This window comes from Schistocerca americana, chromosome 1 (genome assembly GCF_021461395.2).
Source record: "Schistocerca americana isolate TAMUIC-IGC-003095 chromosome 1, iqSchAmer2.1, whole genome shotgun sequence".
Lineage (NCBI taxonomy): Eukaryota > Metazoa > Arthropoda > Insecta > Orthoptera > Acrididae > Schistocerca > Schistocerca americana.
In genome coordinates, this window is record NC_060119.1 from 321,340,766 (window position 1) to 321,365,230 (window position 24,465).

A 24,465-nucleotide genomic window follows, 5' to 3' on the forward strand; every position below is an offset into this window, starting at 1 on the left:
CTGAACGTTAGATGTGTAGATCACATAACTAATGAGGAAGTACTGTATAGAATTGGGGAGTAGAGGAATTAGTGGCACAACTTGACTAGAAGAGGGGATCGGTTCGTAGGACATGTTCTGAGGCATTAACGGATCACCAATTTAGTAATGGAGGGCAGCGTGGAAGGTAAAATTCGTAGAGGGGGACCAAGAGATGAATACACTAAGCAGATTCAGACGGATGTCGTTTGCAGTAGGTATCTGGAGATGAAGAACCTTCCACAGGATAGAGTGGCATGGAGAGCTGCATCTAACCAGTCTCTGGACTGAAGATAACAACAACAACAACAACCCTGGACTTAACCGGTGTGGATCAACATTTACATCTACATCAATACCTGACGGTGTGTGGCCGAGGGTACTCCCAGTACCAGTGATTTATCCCCTCTTCCCTTTTCCGCTCAAGAATGGCGCATGCAAAGAATGATTGTCGGTAAATCTCTATGTTATCTCTAATTTCTCGACTTTTCCTGTCGTGGACATTTCTTGAGATGTATGTGGGAGGGACTAATATGTTGTCCGTCTCTCTCGAAATCTAAATCGCTCCAGGCAAATGCTGGGATGGTTCCTCTGAAAGGGCACGGCCGACTTCCTTCCCCCTTCTTCGCTAATCCGATGAGCCCGATGACCTCGATGTTTGGTCTCTTCCTCCAAACAACTCAACCCAACCTCTCTCGAAATTTCAATAGTGAACCTCTCCACGATGCACAACACTCTCTTATATAGTCTTCCACAGAATTTGTTGGGTATCTCCGTAACGCTGTTGCGCCAACCAAACGATCCCGTGACGAAAGGCGCCGCTCTTCGTTGGATGTTCTATATCTCTTCTATCAGTCCTATTTTTTTCACTAAGCGACAGTGCGGCTCGCTGTCAAATGCCTTCCTTGCAGGCAAGTAACAAGGCATCAACCTGAACTGCGTTGTCTACAGCGCTGTGGATCTCGTGGAGAAAGAAACAAGCGAGCTAAGCTTCGCAGGATCTCTGTTTGCGGAATCAATGTTGATTTTTATAGAGGGGATTTTCGTCGTCCAAAAACTCTCAATTCTTGAGCATGAAACATGTTGCACAATTCTACAACAGATTGACGTCAACGATATAGGCCTACAATTATGTGCATTTGTTCTATGCCTCATCTTGAAAACTGAAATGACCTGCTCTTTGTTCCACTCGCTACATACCCCTCGTTGCTTCAAATAACTACGATAAACTGTTGCTAGAAGGGGAGCAATTTCTTCCACATAAACTTTGTTGAATCTTACAGTGATCTCATCTGGTCCTGATACCTATCCGCTATTAAGCGATTGCAGTTGCTTTCCTGTCCCGTGATTGGTTATCTAAATACCTGCCATGTTGATGTTCATACGATGATTGAAATGTAGGATCGTACTACGGTCTTCCGTAGTGTAACAAATTTCGGAAGATCGAATTCAGTATTTCGGCCTTCTCACTGTTGTCTTCTTTAACGGTGCCGGTATGGCCACTAAATAGGTGATTTAGAACCGGGTACTGATTTTACGTAAGACCAAACCGTCTTAAGGTTTTTAGTCAGATCGAGTGACAAAATCTTACTTTCAAAGTCATAGAATGCTTGTCGCATTGCTCTCCTTACGCTCATTTTCACTTCGTTGGGCCTTTGTTTGTCTGCTTGGTTTTGATTTCTCTTGAATCTATGATGAATCTCTCTTTGTTTACGTAGAAGTTGTTTTTAACACGTGAGTCTTTCCCATCTATTAAGACCTTGCTCGGAACACATTTATCTAAGGCTTATTGAACGATACTTTTGAATTTTATTCATTTGTGCGCCACGACATCGTCCTCAGCGCTGAATAATTGATGTTGAGTACATTTGGTGTTGAGTACTCAGATACTCTACAATTTGCATCCTGTCACTCTCCCTAAGCAAAAAGATTTTCCTAACTTTCTTAGTATTCCTTGTAACACACGTAGTCGTTGCTGCCAACACTGATACCTTTCTCAATGTCTAGTGACTTGATGAGTTCAGACCTATTTCTTGCTAGGAGGCCTAAAACTTTGGTTCTCTAATTATTTGCTCGAAGTAATTTTCGGACAAGACATGCAGGATAATGTCATAGGAATCTATGTCTCTGGCACTGTGGCGAAACAAGCGATGCAGAGGTGAGCGAGTGTGCCGGGATTTAATGCCAGTTCACTGCTGGTAGCCGGCCGGGGTGGCCGTGCGGTTCTAGGCGCTACAGTCTGGAACCGCGTGACCGCTACGGTCGCAGGTTCGAATCCTGCCTCGGGCATGGATGTGTGTGGTGTCCTTAGGTTAGTTAGGTTTAAGTAGTTCTAAGTTCTAGGGGACTGATGACCTTAGAAGTTAAGTCCCATAGTGCTCAGAGCCATCACTGCTAGTAGTGCCACGTCGTCATAATGCGCTTGTGCGTAGCATACAAAATATTGCGCCGTAATCTATGAATGAAATTAAAAAAGTGACGTAGCGTTTCCAGACTTTGTCAATGTATACTTTAGTATATTAATGTTAAAATTGTTAAATTTCAGAGTTATCGGATATGTTTCCCTAAATACATCGTTTTAAATAAAAAAGCAAGTGGCGCTAAATAAAAAAGCTAGAAAGCCAAAAATTGTTCAGACTGTGCAGTTGTATATCAAAATCAACTGTTACAAGCCTCAACTTGATCGGAGCAATATTTTGGTCAAAGTCGGTACTTTTATGAAAAATTCAAGGCGCTAAATATTAGACTCAGAAATGTGAAAATTCGTATGATGCTTCAGTTTGATATAAAAACCTTAACTATGTGACCCCATTAAGCTACCTCTAATAGTTTCCGAGACTGAATACTAAATTCGGATCAAAAAGTCCGTATTTGTGATATATTGCCGGCCGGAGTGGCCGTGCGGTTCTGGGCGCTACAGTCTGGAGCCGAGCGACCGTTACGGTCGTAGGTTCGAATCCTGTCTCAGGCATGGATGTGTGTGATGTCCTTAGGTTAGTTAGGTTTAATTAGTTCTAAGTTCTAGGCGACTGATGACCTGAGAAGTTAAGTCGCATAGTGCTCAGAGCCATTTTTGTGATATATTCAGTATCATTTACATTAATGACAAAGTTCTGATTACAGCACTTGATGAAACGCATTAAATAATGAAGTTATAATAAGTTTCAAGACTTTGGTGTAAATAACAATAAATACAAGATGTCTTAAAGTTGTAGTTCAGAGGTTACGTTCTACTGTCAATTCCGTTCTAAAAATTCGAGCCGGCAAAGTTTACATGCAGTCGAGCTGAAACTTTTTCTTTAATTAAAGCCAACTGCACTCATTTCATATAAAAATTACGAAGATTGTAAACTGATACGCAACAGTGTTATAAAATGTGTCCGAGAAAGCGTCCGTTTAGATGCTGCTACCCGGGCATACAGCAGATGTTCCCCTTGGCAGTCCGCTGCGCCCACATGTAACTACGGCCAGAGAAGTTGTGACTGACACTTCGCACCCAGCTATCACTCTGTCCTTATTAGTCCAACACCTGCTAACGCGCTGCCTCGGATGATGCCACAGCTTTGCAGCTGCTAAACGCATGTTTTCGGCACAAATAGGAAGTGAACTCGCGAGGACTGTACACCGTCGTGCATAGCTTTGATTTCACAGAAGTGCCTGTAATGTTAATAAAACCGCATGGCAAGTGGTGATATAATTTCCACTTTTGTGGCGACCAATTTACTTCGATTATTAGAAGTCAAGGCGAAAGACCATTTAATTGGAACTTGCTGTAGAGGTCGCCTCTGAAGAGCTCATAGTGTTGTTTATGATGGGAACATTATTATTGTTATTGTCAGGAATATTATTTTGCCTGTGAAATTTTTCAAAATGTAATTCAATCAGTTACAACTCAAAACTTTCACTGAAAAATCATAGTTCCTGACCCCGTTGAAAAAATGGAGAACAGAAACATTTCGTTTAGTTAGTGCAAGTAGAATATGGACTTGCAGACTGGAAACTATGGTCAGTGTGTTCTCCATAGCTTTCTGCCTAACCACTAAAATAGTTTTCAGGCTCTCGTAAAAGACGGCGAAGCACTAGATTTTCTTCTTATCCAACGCTGCCCCACAGCTCCAGATATGAGTGCATCTCTTTCCCAATCTATACCTGCCAATTTTAAGTCATCGCCTATTACAACGGCATTATCAGGAAAGTTAGTAACGATATTCTGCAACTTCTGAAATTTTCCCGGCGTATTTCTTCTTCTAATAATTTCCGGGTATGCAGCCGGATCCCGTCGACATTCTGCCACAATATTTCGGCCCAGAGACGTCCGGCCATCATCAGGTGAGTACACAACTACTGAAGAGCCCAGGTGCAGTCGCGGTATTTATGCCGCATCTCGCGCATGCGAAATGTACCGGCATCCTATGGCGCATGCGTCAGGTGTTGACATGCGCGGCGTAGCCGAGTTGTACGTGCTGCCCTCGGTGGTTAAAGTAAAAGATCATCTAGTGATTGAGTATTGAATGACGCCGTCGATTCCGCTGTGATTGTATAATTTTAATAACAGGGTTCCAATTTTTATCCAGCTGAAAGCTGTTGTCACGATTTATAAGATTATCGGCAAGACATATTTCCACTGATTCTTTGATTACGGAATCCCAAAATCCGGAAACCGGAGCCAAAATTTTTGTTCCATTGTATTCCATTGAATGTCCCAAAGAAATACAGTGCTCTGCTACTGCCGATTTTGACGGTTGCCGCAGACGGTGTACATTGTTCATGGACAGTTCTTGTTGTCTGTCCAATGTATGCAGAGCCACATTTACAAGGAATTTTGTAGACGCCTGCTTTCTTCAGTTGTAAATCGTCTTTAACGGATCCAACCAGGGCCCGGTTCTTTGCTCGTGGACGGAAGATAACCTTGATTTTATTTTTCTTCAGTAGTCTGCCCATTTTCGACGACACATTCCCGGCGTATGGTGCTGCGACCTATTCTACAGCAAAATATCTGGCCTCACTACTAAAGCCGTAGGTGGGTAGGTGTTGCCACCATATACGTAATTCCGAGGATACAATCACAGCGGAATCGACGGCGTCATTCCATACTCAATGACTAGATGATCTTTTACTTTAACCACCGAGGGCAGCACGTACAACTCGGCTACGCCGCGCATGTCAACACCTGACGCATGCGCTATAGGATGCCGGTACATTTCGCATGCGCGAGATGCGGCATAAATACCGCGACTGCACCTGAATTACTGCCTCACCAACACAGTTAGACCGCAATAGACCGGTGATGCTGTATTGTAACATATCACCCCGGACTACAAGTCCATTAAAAAAAAAAAAAAAAAAAAAAAAAAAAAAAAGGGGGCTCTTCAGTAGTTGTGTACTCACCTGATGATGGCCGGACGTCTCTGGGCCGAAATATTGTGGCAGAATGTCGACGGGACCCGGCTGCATATCCGGAAATTATTAGAAAAGAGGATATTCTGCAAGTTTTCTCTGAAGCGCTCTGTTGGCAGAGGGCAGTTCCTGATCCAGGCGGTCTATGAAGGCATCCGATTAACATTTTTGACCGGTCTTTAATGCTTAACTTCAACCATATTAGTCGACATTCGGAATCCATGATAAACTCATGAGATGTCATCGAATAATTAACTGCAATAAATTCATCACCACCATCGGCGACTAACAAGTTCTTACGATAAATATTCCAGTCTGAAACTTGGATTTCGTTGCTATTCACTTCCAGAGTCCAACCTATATTCTGTTTCTAATAGTATCTCGGCATTGGATGCTCCTTGCAGTTTACTAAAATAGTATTAACATTTTCTGTATGCAATCTGCAGCGACAAGCATTCTCTGAGAACATTGTAGATGATGTATCTTAGATGTTGGCGGGCAGTTCGTCTCTGACCTCAATGGGTGGGGGGGGGGGGGGGGGGGGGGGGGGGGCGGGCGGGTCCTCCAAACTAAAAACCCCCATCTGCACGGCACATGTACACCTGTAACATAGAACCACATCTGCATGTAGTGCACGACTGACAAATTAAGAGGAATCCTACAATTCTCTACCTGATACCGGTGATAGAGAAATTCGTACGGTACCTGATACCGTTGCAGAATCGACCTTGGGTATGATGCTACAAATAGTGAGCTTAGCATGCACCCAATGTGATGGTAGTTGACTTCACCAAATCAGTCATCCTCCTAAAGGAATCCCAGATGGTCCCAGAATGCAAGTGACAGGTGTCATTTTTGCCGACATGTGTGCCACTATTTGCAGCCAGTTGCACCCAGATAGCCACCGGCAGAGTTGCCTCCACATCTTGGATGAGCCCATCCTCCCTCCTCCGCCCCCCCTCCCCCCCCACACAAACAAACCGAGTGCACATTGGCACATTGGCCTGCTATTTCCCTGAAGGGCTCCATACCCTCCTAATGTTGGAGCTCCCAATTACTGCATACCCACTTTCTACACTTGTCCAGACTGGGTAGGAAAAATCAGCCATTGGGCCTACAGGAGAGACATCCCACGCTGCCTCAGAAGTGTTATCAACACTGGGTAGCACCTCGTACCTGTTGATAAATGTTAGGAACCAGCCATGCGGCCCATTGCCTCTTTCAGCCCCCATCCCCACCCCACCCAGTGACATGCAAAACAAACCACTGTCCACCACTCACTCTTTAAGTGAAAGTGGACGAGTCAGGTGTTGCCTTTTGGAAGACGCAGCAACAGCCAGATCACCAGGGGCTCCAATAGTACGAATGGTGTCACAGGTCTCGTCACTGGTGCTCTGATGTAGCTGCTGTGAGCAGTAGCCAGAAGTCTGTTGGCTGTGGCTGATGCAGCTTCCAGCAGTTTAGGGGCAACAGCACAGCAGCCGGCTCTCCTTGTGTCTGCTCACAGTAGTAAAAACCTGAAGATGGTGTCAAAAAATACAGAACAGTCAGGTGTAACTGAGAAAGTATAAACTGAGAAAGTATAAACAGCCCCCCAAAAAAAGAAAGCTACTGGACTGTGGTGCTACTGGAATGTACACCAGACATACACAATGAGAATAAACCAACACTAAAATCTGCTATGCAGAATTCTAATTATAGCTTAAGAGAAATACTATAGCTTAAGAGAAATACTATCTGACTGAACACAAGTGAACAGCAAACACACAGACAGTGAATTGAGACTACCATCTGGCTGCTGTAGATTGTTCAGACTGCTTGACTGTAGTGCTGCAAGTAGTGTAAATCTACACTATTAAAACTACAATATGAATGTAAGCAACAAAACTGAAACTAGCACTGGGGTCTTTTCGACAGTGCTGAGGTCGATACTAATAATCACTGTTACAAAATGAAAGATGCAGGCTGCTATTTAAATACTAGCTCACTGAACCCCAGTAACAGCACACAGGCTGACAACCATCTTTCACCATAGATCGTTTTATAATACAGGAAGTAGTAGTACATAAATAATAATAAAATAAACTAATGCCAATACATTATAGTATACATTTTAAGCATCGCAGTGTACCAAATTACACCAGGATAGCTTCTAAAGTAATGTGTTTAACTACAAAAAACGTTTTAATGCTAGTATCCTGCTCAGGCATGTCAAAGAAGTCTTCATTGTCATAAAATGAATGATCTGACAACCAACTGTACCACTTAATTTTTAAAAATTTATATCCATAGACTGAACATGAATTTGTAGTTTATTGAACATTTTGAGTGGATTTACTTTGTGGGAATTTCCTGTTCTTGCTAATCTTTGGCATGATATGTCTAAATTACCCTTTGCCCTAATGTTATGTTCATGTATTTCCCCTCTGGCAACAAATTCTGAAATATTATTTTTAATATGGAGTACAGACACATATATGTATAAATTTATAATTGTGAATATTCTGAGTGGGAAAAAAAAGAGGATGACAGTGCTCCTTATGACCTCTCTTACATATTATGCGTAAGACTCTTTTTTGTAATTTCAAAATGTTCTTGATGTGAGGGAAGTGCCCCATTATAATCGGACCATATGAAATATCTGACTGGAATAACCCAAAGTATGTCATGCTAAGGTACTCCAAGCTCACTACCTCCCTTAGTTTCCAGATAAGTTATGCCACCTGTGATATTTTCTCACATACGTGATTAACACATTCCTCCAAATAGAGTATTGAGTGAATGTAAATACCGAAGAGTTTTACTGAATTATTGCCTACTTCATTTGATTTCCCCACTAAAAGTTACTAGGTTTTATTAGGATTGCACAGGAGGTTATCGGCTCCAAACCAGTCCAGGGCCCTATCAAGTGTTTCTTTTGTTACGCTATTCAGATCTGAAATGTTCTGATTTGTGGTAAGTAGTGTTGTACTCTCAGCATAACATACGACAGGGTGGGCTATGTTATTAGGTAAATCATTGATAATTCCAATGAAGAAGATAGGTCCAAGGATAGACCATTGTGGTACACCTGTGCTAATTTCCGTTACGGAAGAATTTACATTTCTGACTGAGACCAATTATTTTCTGTTGCTTAAACAAGAACTTGTCACAGCTAAAGTGCACCCTCTCGCCCCATAAAACTCTAGTTTCCTCAGTAGTACATCAACAGGAATGCAGTCAAAAGCTTTGCTTAGGTCACACAATACCAGTGATACCATGTTATTGTTTTCAAAAGCTGTTAAGGTTTGGTGAATGATTTCCAAGATGGCCCCCGTTGTATTTCTCCCTTGCAAAAACCAAACTGATTGTTACATAGGATATTGTGTTTTTCAAACAAGCTGCTTATTTGTGTGTGTATCAGTGCCTCAAATATGTTTGAGAGTACTGGAACAATGGAGACTGGTCTGTAGCTTTGGTGAAAAGGTTTGTCCCCTCTTTTAAGAACTGGGACAACTTTTGATACCTTACGTGCATCTGGAAAAACTCCAAATTCCACACATTTATTAAAAATAAAAGCTAATGGTTTGGCTACTAAGTGTATTGTCTTTTTAATGATGTTATTCGATAACCAATAACTGTCCATACTTTGAGAATCTGAAAATTTGGATAGAGCTTTCATAACATCAGCATGTGTGACAGCCCTCCATTGAAATACCAGGTTAACAGGCAATGGTGTCCCAACAAGGTCCATTGCAGATGAATTCGTTGCTTTAGTATTAATTCCTTGTGTTGAAACAGAGCTGTTTGTGTGCATTTTGGTATATTCCTGTGTTTTATTATTTTCCATGCTACCTTGCATTTATTGCGAGCCCTATCTATAAAGTTTTCCACTGCTCAATTTTTTACCAAAAGTAGTTTAGCTTTGTAGAATTTTTTGCATTTCAGATGTAAGCAATAATAGCATAATTACTCTTCTACATTTATGTGTAGAATATGGAAAAATATGGAATAAGGGAAAAATATAGAAAAATGCTAAAAATGCCAATAATACAGTACAATACAAATACTGCATGGTTTTACAGGATACCTGTATTTATACATATGAATTATTCGAATTTTGTGACACAAGCAATAGCTCAAAGTGTCTGGAAATCCCATGGATCTTTCTCAGAAAGCTACAAATTTGTACGAAAGAAGAGAACTATTAGAATCACTGTACCGTCTGCCCCAAAATGACAGAGATCATCACTAAACATTGAGAGAGCTCGCAGTCCCCTTGGAAAAATATATGGAGTTTGTAATTTATACAGAGGGAGGGAGAGACATGATCTCACAAGACACTTAAAAATGAAAAAGCATTATGCAGGTGGAGTAATCAGAATAAGCTGTAGATAGGGGCTGTAGTCCTTGATATAACAACTACATATAAGAGAGAGATTGACACCGCAGTTGCTTTAATGATGGAAAGATGGTGCATTCTAGAGAAACACTGTGACAAGATGAAATCATTATACTACCACTAGACCTTCGTGCTTGAGGAAAGATAATGTTGTTTTTTATTCGGATTGTGAATGCTGTGATATTCTCTCCCAAACATGCGAGTTGCAAGTCATAAATATACTTGGATGAAATGTAAAATGACATACAAGAAGCGATACATATGGATCACATACTGACACTACACAGATGAAATCGTGAGAAGTTTTCTGATCACAGATAGCATACACTTTACCTGCACATTATATTAGCACCTAATACTGTTGCTCAGCTGTTGTCTAATTTTTTAAACCATTTCTCGTGGTTTTAACCCTTTTTTGATTGTTGTCTCCAGCTGTATCAGTTCTGCAATACACCAACTGATTTTGACACCTATACAAATGACTGTGTTAGAGGAGAATTAATGCACACTGGAGAGAGAGGAGTTTGGAGATGCTGTCAGCTGGATTACTGTTCATATCCATAATTGTTATGCTGAGGAAAGTTAAGTCAGCATCTGCTAATTCGTTACGGTCACCTAGTATCATGATCTGCCAGCCAGCAAGCGCCTGTTGTCGCCTGTCATGCATTATTACTAGTAAATATTACTACTACTACTACTACTACATTATTATTATTGTTATTATTATTTTAAAAATAAGCTATTAGATACTTGCTATAAAGTTTATATGGGCAGCATTAGATATGAATTTTGTCGATTTGTAATGTGGTTTGGTGTGCTCAGAGCCGTGGGCTGACTGCGCATAGTAATGAGTGCCCGTTACTGGACACTGCGCATCTTTAAGGTGTTGTCGTACATTACTGTTATTGCGGAAGCAGTGTGTAGCATGGTAGCTACCAGACTTGATTGACACCTGGTGATTACATATGACATAAATGGATCCCGCACTACCTGGCATCTACAAAAGGCACATTACTAAAGTGTATGGTATTTTATGAAAAGAGCCGACGGCAGTGTCTGATACGTGGATAGTACTCAGCAGATACCGGTTGCAGCATGCAGCAAGTGTCAAAGTATTGGAAAATTATTCTTCTCTTCCACCACTGGATGCATCATCCACGTGATGGACCAGCACACACACCAGCACTGAAATATCATCCTGTTTTTAAGAACACAGGTTGAAACAGTGTAAGATAGCATTGCATACCGCAGCTGTGAGCCAGTGCTGTCCTGCCTAAAACCATGTGACTAGAGATATGTTAGTCATCTCCCATTGGCTGAAATAAGCAAGAGAATGTGGCTTTCGGCTTGATGAGTCATTCCAGTTGGAGACTTGCTAGCAGCAACAGCACTGACAGAATCAGCACAGATGAAACACCCTAACAGAAATACTTATGATGTCAGCTCAACATGGGCTGATAAGTGACCCTGATTTGACTCTGGTAATCATACAGGTATGCATTTAAGATGATTTTTTTCCATATTTGTGTGTGTGCTCATTATAGTTGCAAACTGATGGTTAGTTTCCTTCTCCTCCTCCTCTACTTCTTCTCTTGCGCATGTGATTGACGTGTGGAGCATCAGGATTGCACCTGCAACTACTACTCCATAACCAGACATGATGATGATGATGATGATGATGCATATGCGTTCATTGCCCCAACTTTATTTGCCACACCTGCAAACACCAACACAGCCCAGTCCACCATTACCAATGTGGTGTTGGCTGAAGACATCAGCTCATTTGCCAATGCAGCCATGCTCGCTGCACCCTGGACTATCTCACAATCATCTTCGACCTTTGTGTCTACATGCACTCGAAGAAAATATCGCGATGGATCAGTAGGATATGATATTACAAGACATCACTGCAAATAGCGATATAACAAGGGACACATAGATATAATCTGAAGCTGCTAATTTTGAACATAAGTAGAACTATTATAAACTGATCCAATGATGATGCATCCGCCACCACAGCCCAGTTCATCAATGATGTACTTGGTGCACCCTCAAACACCACTGCAGCTGGGTCTGCCATCATCAGTGTGATATTGGGTGATGACAGCTGCACCCTGAATTGTCTCATGACATCATGGTCCTTCACGTCATCAGACTTTGCTTTGACATCACTCTGGCCCTAGCAGCAGCAGCAGCAGTAGCCTTGTCTGCTTTGTTTTGAATCATGAAGTAAGTCCTGCACTCACAATGGACTACTCTGTGGTTGCTGGTGCTTATGGGACAGGAGCTCACAAGCCTGTATTGGTAACACGAATGTGAGCCACTGAGACCCAGCAATTTTTCTCAATGCCTGCCCAGGCATTTTGTAAAGGTTACTCCCAAAATCATCACTTGAATTGTGGTATCCACCATTAAGTTTAACACAATTCCACACTGTGAGATCATGGAACCCCTGTAAGAGGGCAGTGATGCTGGTGAGGAAAAGAGCATCATACAAATTCGGGGGAAATGGCATGAAACACAGAAGCGATTTGATCACAGAGTGATTTGAAACTTTTGTCATGAGTGTCATCCTTGGCCACTTTCCCAAGCTTCAGGAAAGTTACAAGGCCTGATCTGTCAGACATCTAGACTGTCATCCCTGGAACTACTGAAAAGGCTGCTGCTCCTCTTTAACAACTGTTTGTTAGTAGAACTCCATATGTAGCAAAAAAACCTTCGGACTCCAAAAGCATTGTTAGAATAAAAATACATTTTAAATGCAGAGACTTGTGTAGACCAATATTTAAGAGTCTCAGTATACTGCCCTTTCCTTGTTTATACATCTGCAAAGTACTAATCATCATAAAAGTAAGCATATTAAAAGAAGATAATATCTAGAAGCATAATTGTGATTTCCACTCTCCGTGCACTGCCTGCATGTCAATTCAGTAAGCACAAACACTTGCAGGGGAGGAGTGTATCATGCTGGCATTATCTTATTCAACCACATGCCATCCTTTCTGAAACAGATACTAAATTTACCGAAATTTAAAGTGAAACTAAAAGAGTACTTCCTTCACCACTGCTTCTATTCTGTTTCTGGGTTTTTGGAGCACCAAGAAAAACAGTGTAATTGATCACATAATTATTGTTAACCACACTATCCCTTCGATCGTCTTACTGTTTTTGTAATTTTGTTACCAGTATTCAACTTGTATGTAATAAATCAAACTTGACTTATCCTATATCGTTTGTACAAACTATGTACTTCATCACAATTTACAGGATTAATAAAGAAATACAAATAGTCTGGCCTTTCCACACACATCCCTGTGATATGGTTCCATATATGATATGAATATCTGTATTGAAGCAAGCAAGCTATCCCACCACACCAAGGTCGCTGGTTCGTAGGGCAGGGGGAGGTAGTTATGGAGGACACAGTTAAATTCTCAATAATTATTTACATTTCAAATGCTCACCACAAACATGCAGATCGTAGCTCTTTAATTGTTTGTTTACTATTTCACATACTATAGGCTCAGTTTTCCATAGATTTATAAATTGGTATTTTACTATCTATTACAGCACTTCAAAGTCAGATACTGCACTACGAGCACTGGCTGGCTTTCCAACACCTCGCACAGAGAAAACAAGGACTGCTAGTGGTCCACCAATGGTTTCAGATGACCTCTGCACACCAAGCACTGAACCCGAGGTTGGCAAATTTATATTTAGATTTCTGTATTATTTTCTTTAGAGCTTCAGCTGTAGATCACATAATAATATGTCAATGAAAAAGAAACATAAACAATTTTGTGTATCTTTTTTGTGGAATTTTCTGGGTATTTCAGCTTATCTTAATTTTGTGTCTATATTTTTATACAATTTAACGATATTAGGAAAACGATAGATTGCTACTCACCCTAAAGATGACATGTTGAGTTGCAGATGGGCACAACAAAAAGACTATTGCACATTATAGCTTTTGGCTAAAGCTTTCTTCAACAAAAAACATACACACATTCACACAGCAAGCACACCTCATGCACACATTACTGCTATCTCTAGCAGCTTCTTTGCTGAAGAAAGCTTTGGCTGAAAACTATAATGTGTAATACTCATTTCATTGTGCCAGTCTGCATCTCAATGGGTCATCTTTACAGTGAATATCAATCTATCTTTTTCCTAATGTTATTGGCATTCCAACCTGAAGTTTCCAGTGTTTCATTATATATTTTTATTGATTTTATAAAAAAAAATTGGTTGTGCTTCTACAGTTATGTGTATTGTATGTCATAAGCATAGAATAAAATTTTCATTTAGGTCATAAACTCTAAAGTTGGTTTAATGCAGCTCTCCAATCCTGTCACTTGGCAGCTGTCCTCTTCATTTTGGCGTAACTGCTGTATTCCTCATCATCAAGAGGCTGCCATATATACTCATCTCTATTCATGCCCAAGCAGTTCCTTCTCTCTACCATCCTTTCCGCTGCTGTTTTCAGCAACAACTTTTGTTGGGAAATATGCTCATTTGCTCATTTCATTGTGTTCTTTGATAGACATTTTTTTCTCTTTTGGTCATTGCAGGAAGTCTATGTTCCTTAGTCAATCAATCAATCTGCAACAGTTCCTAAAACATCATATTTGAAAAGCTTCTGTTCATTTAAGAACTTTCTTCCCTATAGTACACTTAAAGAACTGTGCTCCAAAAATAGCTTGCCGTGAAATTTTTTTTTTTTTTTTTTTCAGTTTCTGGGTTTATGTTTTTGGATGTTAGTAGTTGTTTATTTTTACATGAAGCCCATTTGCTGGTGCAAGCTTTACTATTAAGTCTATCTCGCATCTTCCTTTTTTTATCTCTTCTGCTTACAAGATAGAAAAATTCATCCAGCTCTTCAAAGGTCTCTTAAAATCGATAGTGACAATGAGCAACCCTGTCTTACATACTGTATTTAACAGCCACTGTTTTTAATCCTCTATTAAATCTGTATTAAAGACAGGAGATATCCTCATCATGTCATTTCTTTCCCTTTTTTTATTATCATTGTTTCCATTGTAATGTCACCTCACCATCACATATTACTCTCTACTTATTTGAATCATCACACTTTTCTTGATCATTATTACTATTTTCTATAAAGACAATACACTTTCTCAATGTACAGTCTTATTTTCCCCCCTGTCTGCTCTGCTTATGGATAAATTCATTGTATTTTCCTTATCTGGTTAGTTTTCTCTTCATTTTGTGTAATGTTGCAGTGTGAGTCATGATAGGAATGTAAATGTATGTAGAGGGCAATTTAAATGTATGTAGATGGCTTCCTTTTTTCCTGTCGGTGATGAATGGTGCATATCTACTATGTAGGAGAATCGTGAAAAAAATGCTTTTGAACAGGTCTTATTACTACAGAAATTATACTTTATAGTCCATCATTTTCATCTTTTTGTATCTGTTTCCAAGCCTCCTCTACTGTTTAATCTGTAAATAAGTGTAAACCACACTGGTTTGTCTTTCAGCTGTCATAAAATTAAACGAACAGTTACCTGCATCAACTGCTTTTCCTTCCTGTTGTCAAAGATGTTCATGCTATTTAAGTCCAAGGCAATGAAATTACTTAACATTATGAAACACTATTCCTTTAAGGTGCTAATATTAAATATAAAATTAGCTAAAGTATGAATTTTTGTAGTTTCTGTGAAGATAATCTTCAGTGGAGTAGGGTGAGTTACCGAATAAAAATTTCTTTAATTCTGTCTTAAATTTCACCACATTGCCTAGAAGACATGTAACATGCTCTGCCAGATTGTTGAATGCATGTATACACATGCATCTGACTCCTTTCTGTTTTAACGTTATACTCTTAAGGTTGTTTTTGGTCCTAGTGTTACATTCTAGTTTTGCACAATTTTTGAGAAAAGAGGAATAGTGGTAATTACAGAGGACGTTAATGAAAACACACACACACACACACACACACACTCTCTCTCTCTCTCTCTCTCTCTCTCTCTCTCTCTCTCTCTCTCTCTGCATGATACTCTAGAACTAACACCATATATAATTCTTATAACAAACTTCAGTATTTGGAAAATACTATTGCCATTGTTGAGACCTTGCTCCCCCCACTCCTCTCAAATTGAAAGTAAGCAGAATGTCCCTGAGGCTGGATTTTCACATTAATTTGGTATAGACTCTCACTGGAACTTTGCTGCATATTTGTACACTTGCTCAGGATACAAACAATTAACTATTTTCTTCTTAAAAATTTGGTTCTAGTTAATCGCCACAGAGGATGGTTACTGTTTACGAACTGCACCAATTGATAGGTTTGACATACCACAGCCACATCCACTTCCAATGCCAGAGTACGGAGGGTATTTTGCTCCTCTTACAGAGTACCTGCCAGATAGTTCACAGCCTATTAGTGGATTTCACAGGTATGATATAGTTATATTTCTAATAATTTTACATCTTCTGAAAACCATAATGTTGTAATAAAGTGCTTTGTTTACAATTGATAGTCATAAGCAGCATCCTTAATAATAATAATAATAATAATACAACAAACAGTATGTATGGACACACTGGTCGTTGATAGCAACACTTTGTGATCTGATTTGTGCTCATAATAAACATCAATAATTCTTTAACAGGTGCAATGTGGCTGTTATGCTACTGGTGGATGTTGTAGTAGATGGTGTGGATCTGGATTGGTCAATCCATGTACCACTGATGCTACATATCCTTTTCTTGGGATTGGATCACAGCAGACAACTTGTACATGAGCACTGCCGTATGCTGCTGCTAAACCTTTTGGTAGCTTTAGCAGATCACTGTGACCATTTGACTGTTGCTCACATTCTTCTCAACTGTAAAACAGGACAACTTGGCTTGGGATTGCCTACTCCTGCCCTTCCTGTTCTTTCACATATCTTCACAGGTAAATGGAAATTGAGCACTTATTTCATTCAATTCTAATGATTCCTTAGGATTTCCATTTAAGTTTCCTTTTAGTGACAACACTTTTTTTTTTTTATAAATTTGTGTGATAACATGCACAGAAAGTGTTAAATTCTGATGTTATTTGTCTGGTTTATATTGTTACTATAAATGCATTTCAAATTCAAAGACACATAGGACTAAATTCCAAATAAATAAGTAAAATAAATATATGGAATATAAGTAAGTTCATCTTGACATACAGTAAAGGTGCCACAATGCTTAAGTAGTCTCATACCATGAAATATTGGACTGTCGTGTGGAACTTATTGTATATTATGCACTGTAATTCCAAAACATTTTCCATAATACATGTGGACTTTTGAAGGTTATTTTTAAAATTCCTTTCAAACATTTAGACGCAATATTTCCATACATACTGATTCAGAAAGGAAAGAACCAGTCAGCTAAGCATACCTATGAATATTAAAAATAAAATAGATTTTTATTTGTCTTGTTCAGTTCTGCTTTTTTAACTTTATACATAATCATACTCTACAATTTAGATACATTGGGTAAATAGAGTAATATGGCTAGTATATCACATGATTTGGATGATTATTCTGGCAGTATTACATTACTTTACATCACATCACATATACTAAACTAGTATGTCAAATATAAGAAAGGAAGGAAGGCAAAGGTCTGATCTCACACTGACAATCAGGTCATCAGAGATGAAGCATCATTTCAGGTTTGGTGATAAATTTGCCCCCCCCCCCCCCCTTTTTTTCTAATGAATCATCCTGAAATTTACCTCAAACAATTTATGGAAACAGTGGAAGGGCTAAACCTGGGTAGTAGGACAGGCATTCAAGCTGCTGCACTTGCTAATGTGAGGCCAATGTCTTACCCAGAGTGCCACTTTGTATCAAAATATAAGAGATACATAAATGTATGCATGGCATTTATTTCTGTCAACACTTAAGGATACTGTGATATAACAACTTGATGTTTAACGGTACTGATAGTGTTAATGTATTTCAGATATACAGTATTACTAAGTGACCAAAGAAATGGGAAATCAAATCGTCCTGGATAAAAATTGAAGTTTCTTGCAAGATTGTTCAGGCCAGATTCAGTATTAACGGTGGATCCAAACTTATAATTGGGATTTTCTATCAACCACCAGATTCCCTCCCAGATGCAACCAAAACTTTAGAGATTTTTTTAAACTTGCCAATACATATGTTCCACAGTCATCCTGTCATTATTGGAGGAGACTTAGATCATCCAACAATAGACAGGGAAAATGACGATTTTTGTAAGTGGTGAGTGTGACAAGACATTCTACTAAATACAAATGATTTCTCTGGAAGCTACTTGGGGCAAATAGTTTTGAAGCTCAGTCATGGTGGGATGTATTAGATCTAATAGCAGCAAACAAACCTGACACTTTTGAGGATTCCCATGTGGAAACAGGTAACAGTGACCATCAAATAGTTGTGACAAGACTGATTTCGAAAATACAGGAAGTAGCTGAAAGATTTGCGATTTGCGTGTTTAATAAACTAGATTAAGAGACAGTCATGTCATATCTCAAAGCGAATGTCAGAACCCTTACCTCTGGGCAGGAGCATGTAGAAGAATTGATTGAAAGAATAGTTGGCTAAGTATTGGATGAATGTGTACCTAGCAGAGCAGTTAATGATGGATTTGCCATGCTATACAGTCAATTTCTAAAAGCAACAATACCTACATAATAGGCATAAAACAAAAATATTAAGCCTGAAGATAGAGAATGCTAATTGAAACACATTTAGCTGTCAATAGAGCAAAGCATAATGCCTTCAACAACTACCACAGCATAATATTATTGAAAGATTTCTTTCAAAACGCACATAGTCTATGTCTGAGCGATACACACACATCAAGGACTCATGGTACACAAAAATAAATAAATCAAATGAACAAACAAAGAAATTCTAGTCATTTGTGGAGGTTATCAGTGGCACCAAAGTTAGCACTCAGATGTTAATGGGTATCAAAAGAATTGAAATTGTGGGTAGGAAAGCAAAAGCAAAACTGCTGCTTTTCATCTTCATATGATACTTTACAAAGAAGTATACATAAGTACTGTCCCAGTTTAATACACAAACTGCTGCCCGGAAGAATGATGTAGATATTAGTGACAGTGCCATTGGGAAATGGAAGTTTATTGATATGATATTCAAGAGCACATAAGTGGCACAACCGCACAGCTCTATCCCATAACTTATAAATGGAAAAATTTTCCTGTAATATACTGTTTTCAGCATTTTATTATACACAATTTAGGAAAGTTAGCTAAACAAGTACAAAGCTCCACTATGGATGTACAAAGCCTGTTAGCTTGGTGGGCCTCAGTGTGTGTTTTTTAAGGGTGTTAGGCACTATGCCAACACTGCACTTCAACATCTCTCTCCTCTCTCTCTCTCTTTCTCTCTCTCCTCTCCTCTCCTTTTCTTTTTCTTCTTTCTTTTTCATTGCTTCCCCCCCCCTACCCCCCCCCCCACCCTGCCAGTGGAAAAACAAATGTAACTACACTACCATGTATTCATCAAAATGATCTGCATTATCCTTTATATTTAAGACCATCACTTACTCTTTATTTAGAAGAAAAGCAGAAGGACGTGACAAAAAAAATCTCATGTTGTAGGGAGTCTGACAATATTATGGAAATGGAAGAGGATGTAAATGAAGATGAAATGGGAGATATGATACACAATGCACAGCGGCCGGCTAGCTTGGTGGGCCTCAGTGTTTTTTAAAGGTGTTAGGCAATATGCCAACACAACACTTCAACATCTCTCTCTCTCTCTCTCTCTCTCTCTCTCTCTCTCTCCCCCTCCCTCCCTCCCTCTCCTTCTCTCCCTCCCTCCTTTTTTTTTTCTTCGCCAGTGGCAAAACAAATGTAACTAGAATGTGCATCAATATCTTCACTTAAAATTCCGAACCTCTGTGTAATGACACTATGAGATGTGATTATTGATCATCCATCTGGCAGATAAGTTCTTGATCTGGGTGGGTTCAAAAGTGGTTCAAATACCTCTAAGCGCTATGGGATTTAACATCTGAGGCTATCAGTCCCCTAGACTTAGACCTACTTAAACGTAACTAACCTAAGGACATCACACACATCCATGCACGAGGCAGGATTCGAACCTGCAACTGTAGCAGCAGTGCGGTTCTGGACTGAAGTGCCAGTGTTTTTTAAGGGTGTTAGGCACTATTCCAACACTGCACTTCAACATCTCTCTTCTCTTCTCTCTCTCTCTCTCTCTCTCTCTCTCTCCTTTTTTTTTTTTTTTTTTTTTTTTTTTTTTTTTTTTTTTTTTTTTTTTGCACCAGTGGCAAAACAAATGTAACTACACTTCCATGTCTTCATCAGAATCATCTGCATTAAACTTTATATTTAAGCCCATCACTTACTCTTTATTTAGAAGAGAATGAGAAGGACATGACAAAAAAATCTCATGTTGTAGGGAGTCTGACAATATTATGGAAATGGAAGAGGATGTAGATGAAGATGAAACAGGAGATATGATACTGCGTGAAGAGTCTGACAGAGCACTGGAAGATCTAAGTCAAAACAAGGCCCCGGAAGTAGACAACATTCCATTAGAACTACTGACAGCCTTGGGAGAGCCAGCCCTGACAAAACTCTACCATCTGGTGAGCAAGATGTATGAGACAGGCGAAATACCCTCAGACTTCAAGAAGAATATAATAATTCCAATCCCAAAGAAAGCAGGTGTTGACAGATGTGAAAATTACCAAACTATCAGTTTAATAAGCCATGGCTGCAAAATACTAACACGAATTCTTTACAGACGAATGGTAAAACTCGTAGAAGCCGACCTCGGGGAAGATCAGTTTGGATTCCGTAGAAATGTTGGAACACGTGAGGCAATACTGACCCTACAAGTTATCTTAGAAAATAGATTAAGGAAAGGCAAACCTACATTTCTAGTATTTGTAGACTTAGAGAAAGCTTTTGACAGTGTTGACTGGAATACTCTCTTTCAAATTCTGAAGGTGGCAGGGTTCAAATACAGGGAGTGAAAGGCTATTTACAATTTGTACAGAAACCAGATGGCAGTTATAAGAGTCAAGGGACATGAAAGAGAAGCAGTGGTTGGGAAGGAAGTGAGACAGGGTTGTAGCCTCTCCCCGATGTTATTCAATCTGTATATTGAGCAAACAATAAAGGAAACAAAAGAAAAATTCGGAGTAGGAATTCAAATCCTTGGAGAAGAAATTAAAACTTTGAGGTTTGCCAGTTACGTTGTAATTCTGTCAGAGACAGCACAGGACCTGGAAGAGCAGCTGAAGAGAATGGACAGTGTCTTGAAAGGAGGATATAAGATGAGCAGAATAACTGAGGATGGTCGGAGTAGAGGAGATATAAAATGTAGACTGGCAATGGCAAGGAATACGTTTCTGAAGAAGAGAAATTTGTTAACATAGAGTATAGATTTAACTGTCAGGAAGTCATTTCTGAAAGTATTTGTATGGAGTGTAGCCATGTATGGAAGTGAAATGTGGATGATAAATAGTTTAGACAAAAAGAGAATAGAAGATTTCGAAATGTGGTGCTACAGAAAAATGCTGAAGATTAGATGGGTAGATCACATAACTAATGAGGAGGTATTGAATAGAATTGGGGAGAAGAGAAATTTGTGGCACAACTTGACTAGAAGAAGGGATCAGTTGGTAGGACATGTTCTGAAGCATCAAGGAATCAACAATTTAGAATTGGAGGGCAGCGTGGAGGGTAAAAATCGTAGAGGGAAACCAAGATATGAATACACTAAACAGATTCAGAAGGATGTAGGTTGCGGTAGGTACTGGGAGATGAAGAAGCTTGCACAGGATAGAGTAGCATGGAGAGCTGCATCAAACCAGTCTCTGGACTGAAGATCATAACAACAACAGCAACAACATAGGAAGTCTGTGTTCTGTTGAATATTTTTATGATTTATTAATTTACTGTTGGTTTAAGATCCATTACCTGTGGCCCATTTTCAGAATAATTTGTGTAAAACTGGAAAATACTTTCAGTAGTAATAGCAAATATATTTGTTATCCTTTTATAGCACATATGATACCAGTTTCTAGGCCATCGTTCTTCTACAAATTAGGAGTTGTCAAGAAGGAATTTTTATGATTTGTTTCTTGTTGTTGTGGTGGTCTTCAGTCTGAAGATTAGTATGTAGCAACACTCCTTGCTAGTCTATCCTGTGCAAGCATATACACCTCTGTATGACTAGCATAACACACATCCATATGAGCCTACTTCCTGTATTCAAGCCTACATCTCAGTCAACAATGTTTACCCCTACACACTTCCTTCCAGTACCAGATTAACAATTCCTTGATGCTTCATATGTCCTGTCAACTGATCCCGTCTTTTAAATGAGTTGGGCCACAAATTTCTTTTTTCCCCAATTTGATTCAGCATGTCTTCATTTGTTATCTAACCTACCTATCTTCATGCCCCAAGCAAAAAAGTCACGGCTGTAGTTTCCCCTTGCTTTCAGACGTGTGCACTTTCAGACGTTTGCAGTACGAGCCCAGCAAGGTCATGTTGGCTAATGTTACAAGGCCAGATCCGTTAATTACTCAGTGTATTGCCCCTGCAACAACTGAAAAGGCTGCTCTCCCTCTTAAAGAATGACAGCTTATTCTGTCTGGCCTCTCCACAGATACCCTCCATAGTGGTTACACCTTTGGTATGACTATCTGTATCATTTAGGCACACAGGCCATTCCACCTTGGCAAGGTCCATGGTTCTTAAGTCTATATTAGTGTCTAGTTGCTTGTAAAATATATAGCTCTTTGCTTCTACTACAAGGGACTGATGACCCTGCAGTTTAGTCCCTTTGCTCCCCAAATCAACCAACCAAACCAGCTTCTACTAATTAATTTTGAATATAGTTGGTCTTGGTATGTTTAATTAGTTGCACTCATTTCCATATAAGTTCCTATGTGTTTACAGTTCTATATTCATTGCCTTAATTAAAAGTGCACCAGAATCAGTGCTTTTATTACTGGTTAAACGTTTATTGGTTTAGAGTGTGAATCTTTCATTACATAGTAATGTACATGCTGTTGTGAAACTTCCAGATAGAGTAAAACTGTATATCAGACAAGAACTTCAAGCTAGACTAGTTCCTTTCAAAGGTGATGCTCTTACTGACTGAGCTATCAAACACAACTCACACTTATCCTCACATCTTCAATTTTGTTTGTACCCCTGCCATACTTTCTGTTGTGACTTGGCAAGACAGCCAAGTCACTATGAGAGGAAGCCGAAAGGCACGCGCTTAAGCTCACGCAGTCTGGCGCGAGGTCTGGAACAGTTAAGGGAATTAATAGTAGCAAATAAAGTACGTAGTTGATATAATACTTAACTTCAATCCATAATTGGAGAACATCGCTCTTGACGGTACATGTTTTATAATTTCAGTATTAACTGGTAATGGCGCCTTGCTAGATCGTATCAATTGACGTAGCTGAAGGCTATGCTAACTATTGTCTCGGCAATTGAGAGCGTATTTGTCAGTGTAGCATCGCTGGCAAAGTCGGCTGTACAACTGGGGCGAGTGCTAGTAAGTCTCTCTAGACCTGCCGTGTGGTGGCGCTCGGTCTGCAATCACTGACAGTGGCGACACGCGGGTCCGACGTATACTAACGGACCGTAGCCGATTTAAAGGCTACCACCTAGCAAGTGTGGTGTCTGGCGGTGACACCACATTTTCCACATTTCACAGAAGTTCCCCTGTATACCCTGCTGAATTTGTGCCCCTTGTAGAAAGACGTTCACATGTATATTGTTAGCAGTGCTGCATAACAGAGTTAAAGCCATTTCACCCCTGCAGCATTATTCTACTAACCTCTGCTGAGCTCTGAAAAAAGCAAAACCTTTCAGGCTTTTGTATGAAGTCTTCTGATAAGGATAAGGAGTTGCTAAAGGTAGTCAGGATAGTATCAGTGGAATGATAGTCTTTTTAAGCATGTTGAACATGGCTACACTCTTGTAACTTTTTACTACACCTTTCTTACTGAATTGAATCACTTCCTTAACAGTTACCTGTATCTTAATGATCTGTGTAAAACAGTATGAAATCTCCAGAGGACTGAAACTGGATAATCAATGTCCAACTTCATTATACTGGAGCAAAACTTGGACAATTATCTGAAGAGGAGCTCTGAGGATGCAGCCTACTGACATTAGATTGCTTTCATTGCAACTAAGATAAAGAAAAATAATTAAATATATGGAGTATCTCACAGAAAGCAATGGAATTATCATATAACAAGTGTGTCACCAATTTGGTTACTTGTGAAAACTTGGAGACATCAGCCTACTAGGATAAACATTCCAACACAGTGTGGTTAGTTGGTTTGAAAAGGGGGAAGGGACCAAACACAGCATGATACCGAGTGAGGTGGCACAGTAGTTAGCACACTGGACTCACATTTTGGAGGACGACAGTTCAAACTCACATCTGGCCATTCTGATTTAGATTTTCTGTGACTTTCCTAAATTGGTTTAGGCAATCCTTCCCTAATCCAATGGAACTGATGACCTCACTGTTGACAATACCTTACAGCTCCTAGGTCCTTGACATTGAATTTTTTGAACAGTTAATCCTTGATTTGCTTCTTGTTTTGAGTTCTGTTAACCCTTTATTTGGCAAATG

General features: G+C 39.6%; 1 protein-coding gene across 1 annotated transcript in view; it reads left to right on the top strand.

Annotated features, from left to right (window-relative positions):
- The window catches only part of LOC124598646 (protein furry), a 1,150,963-nt gene that overhangs the window by 983,251 nt on the left and 143,247 nt on the right, over positions 1-24,465 (top strand). Inside the window, exons 30-32 of the mRNA XM_047136016.1 lie at positions 13,367-13,496; positions 16,055-16,215; positions 16,432-16,718. Of these exons, the coding sequence (XP_046991972.1) occupies positions 13,367-13,496; positions 16,055-16,215; positions 16,432-16,718 (578 nt within the window). The remainder of the gene's footprint in view (positions 1-13,366; positions 13,497-16,054; positions 16,216-16,431; positions 16,719-24,465) is intronic.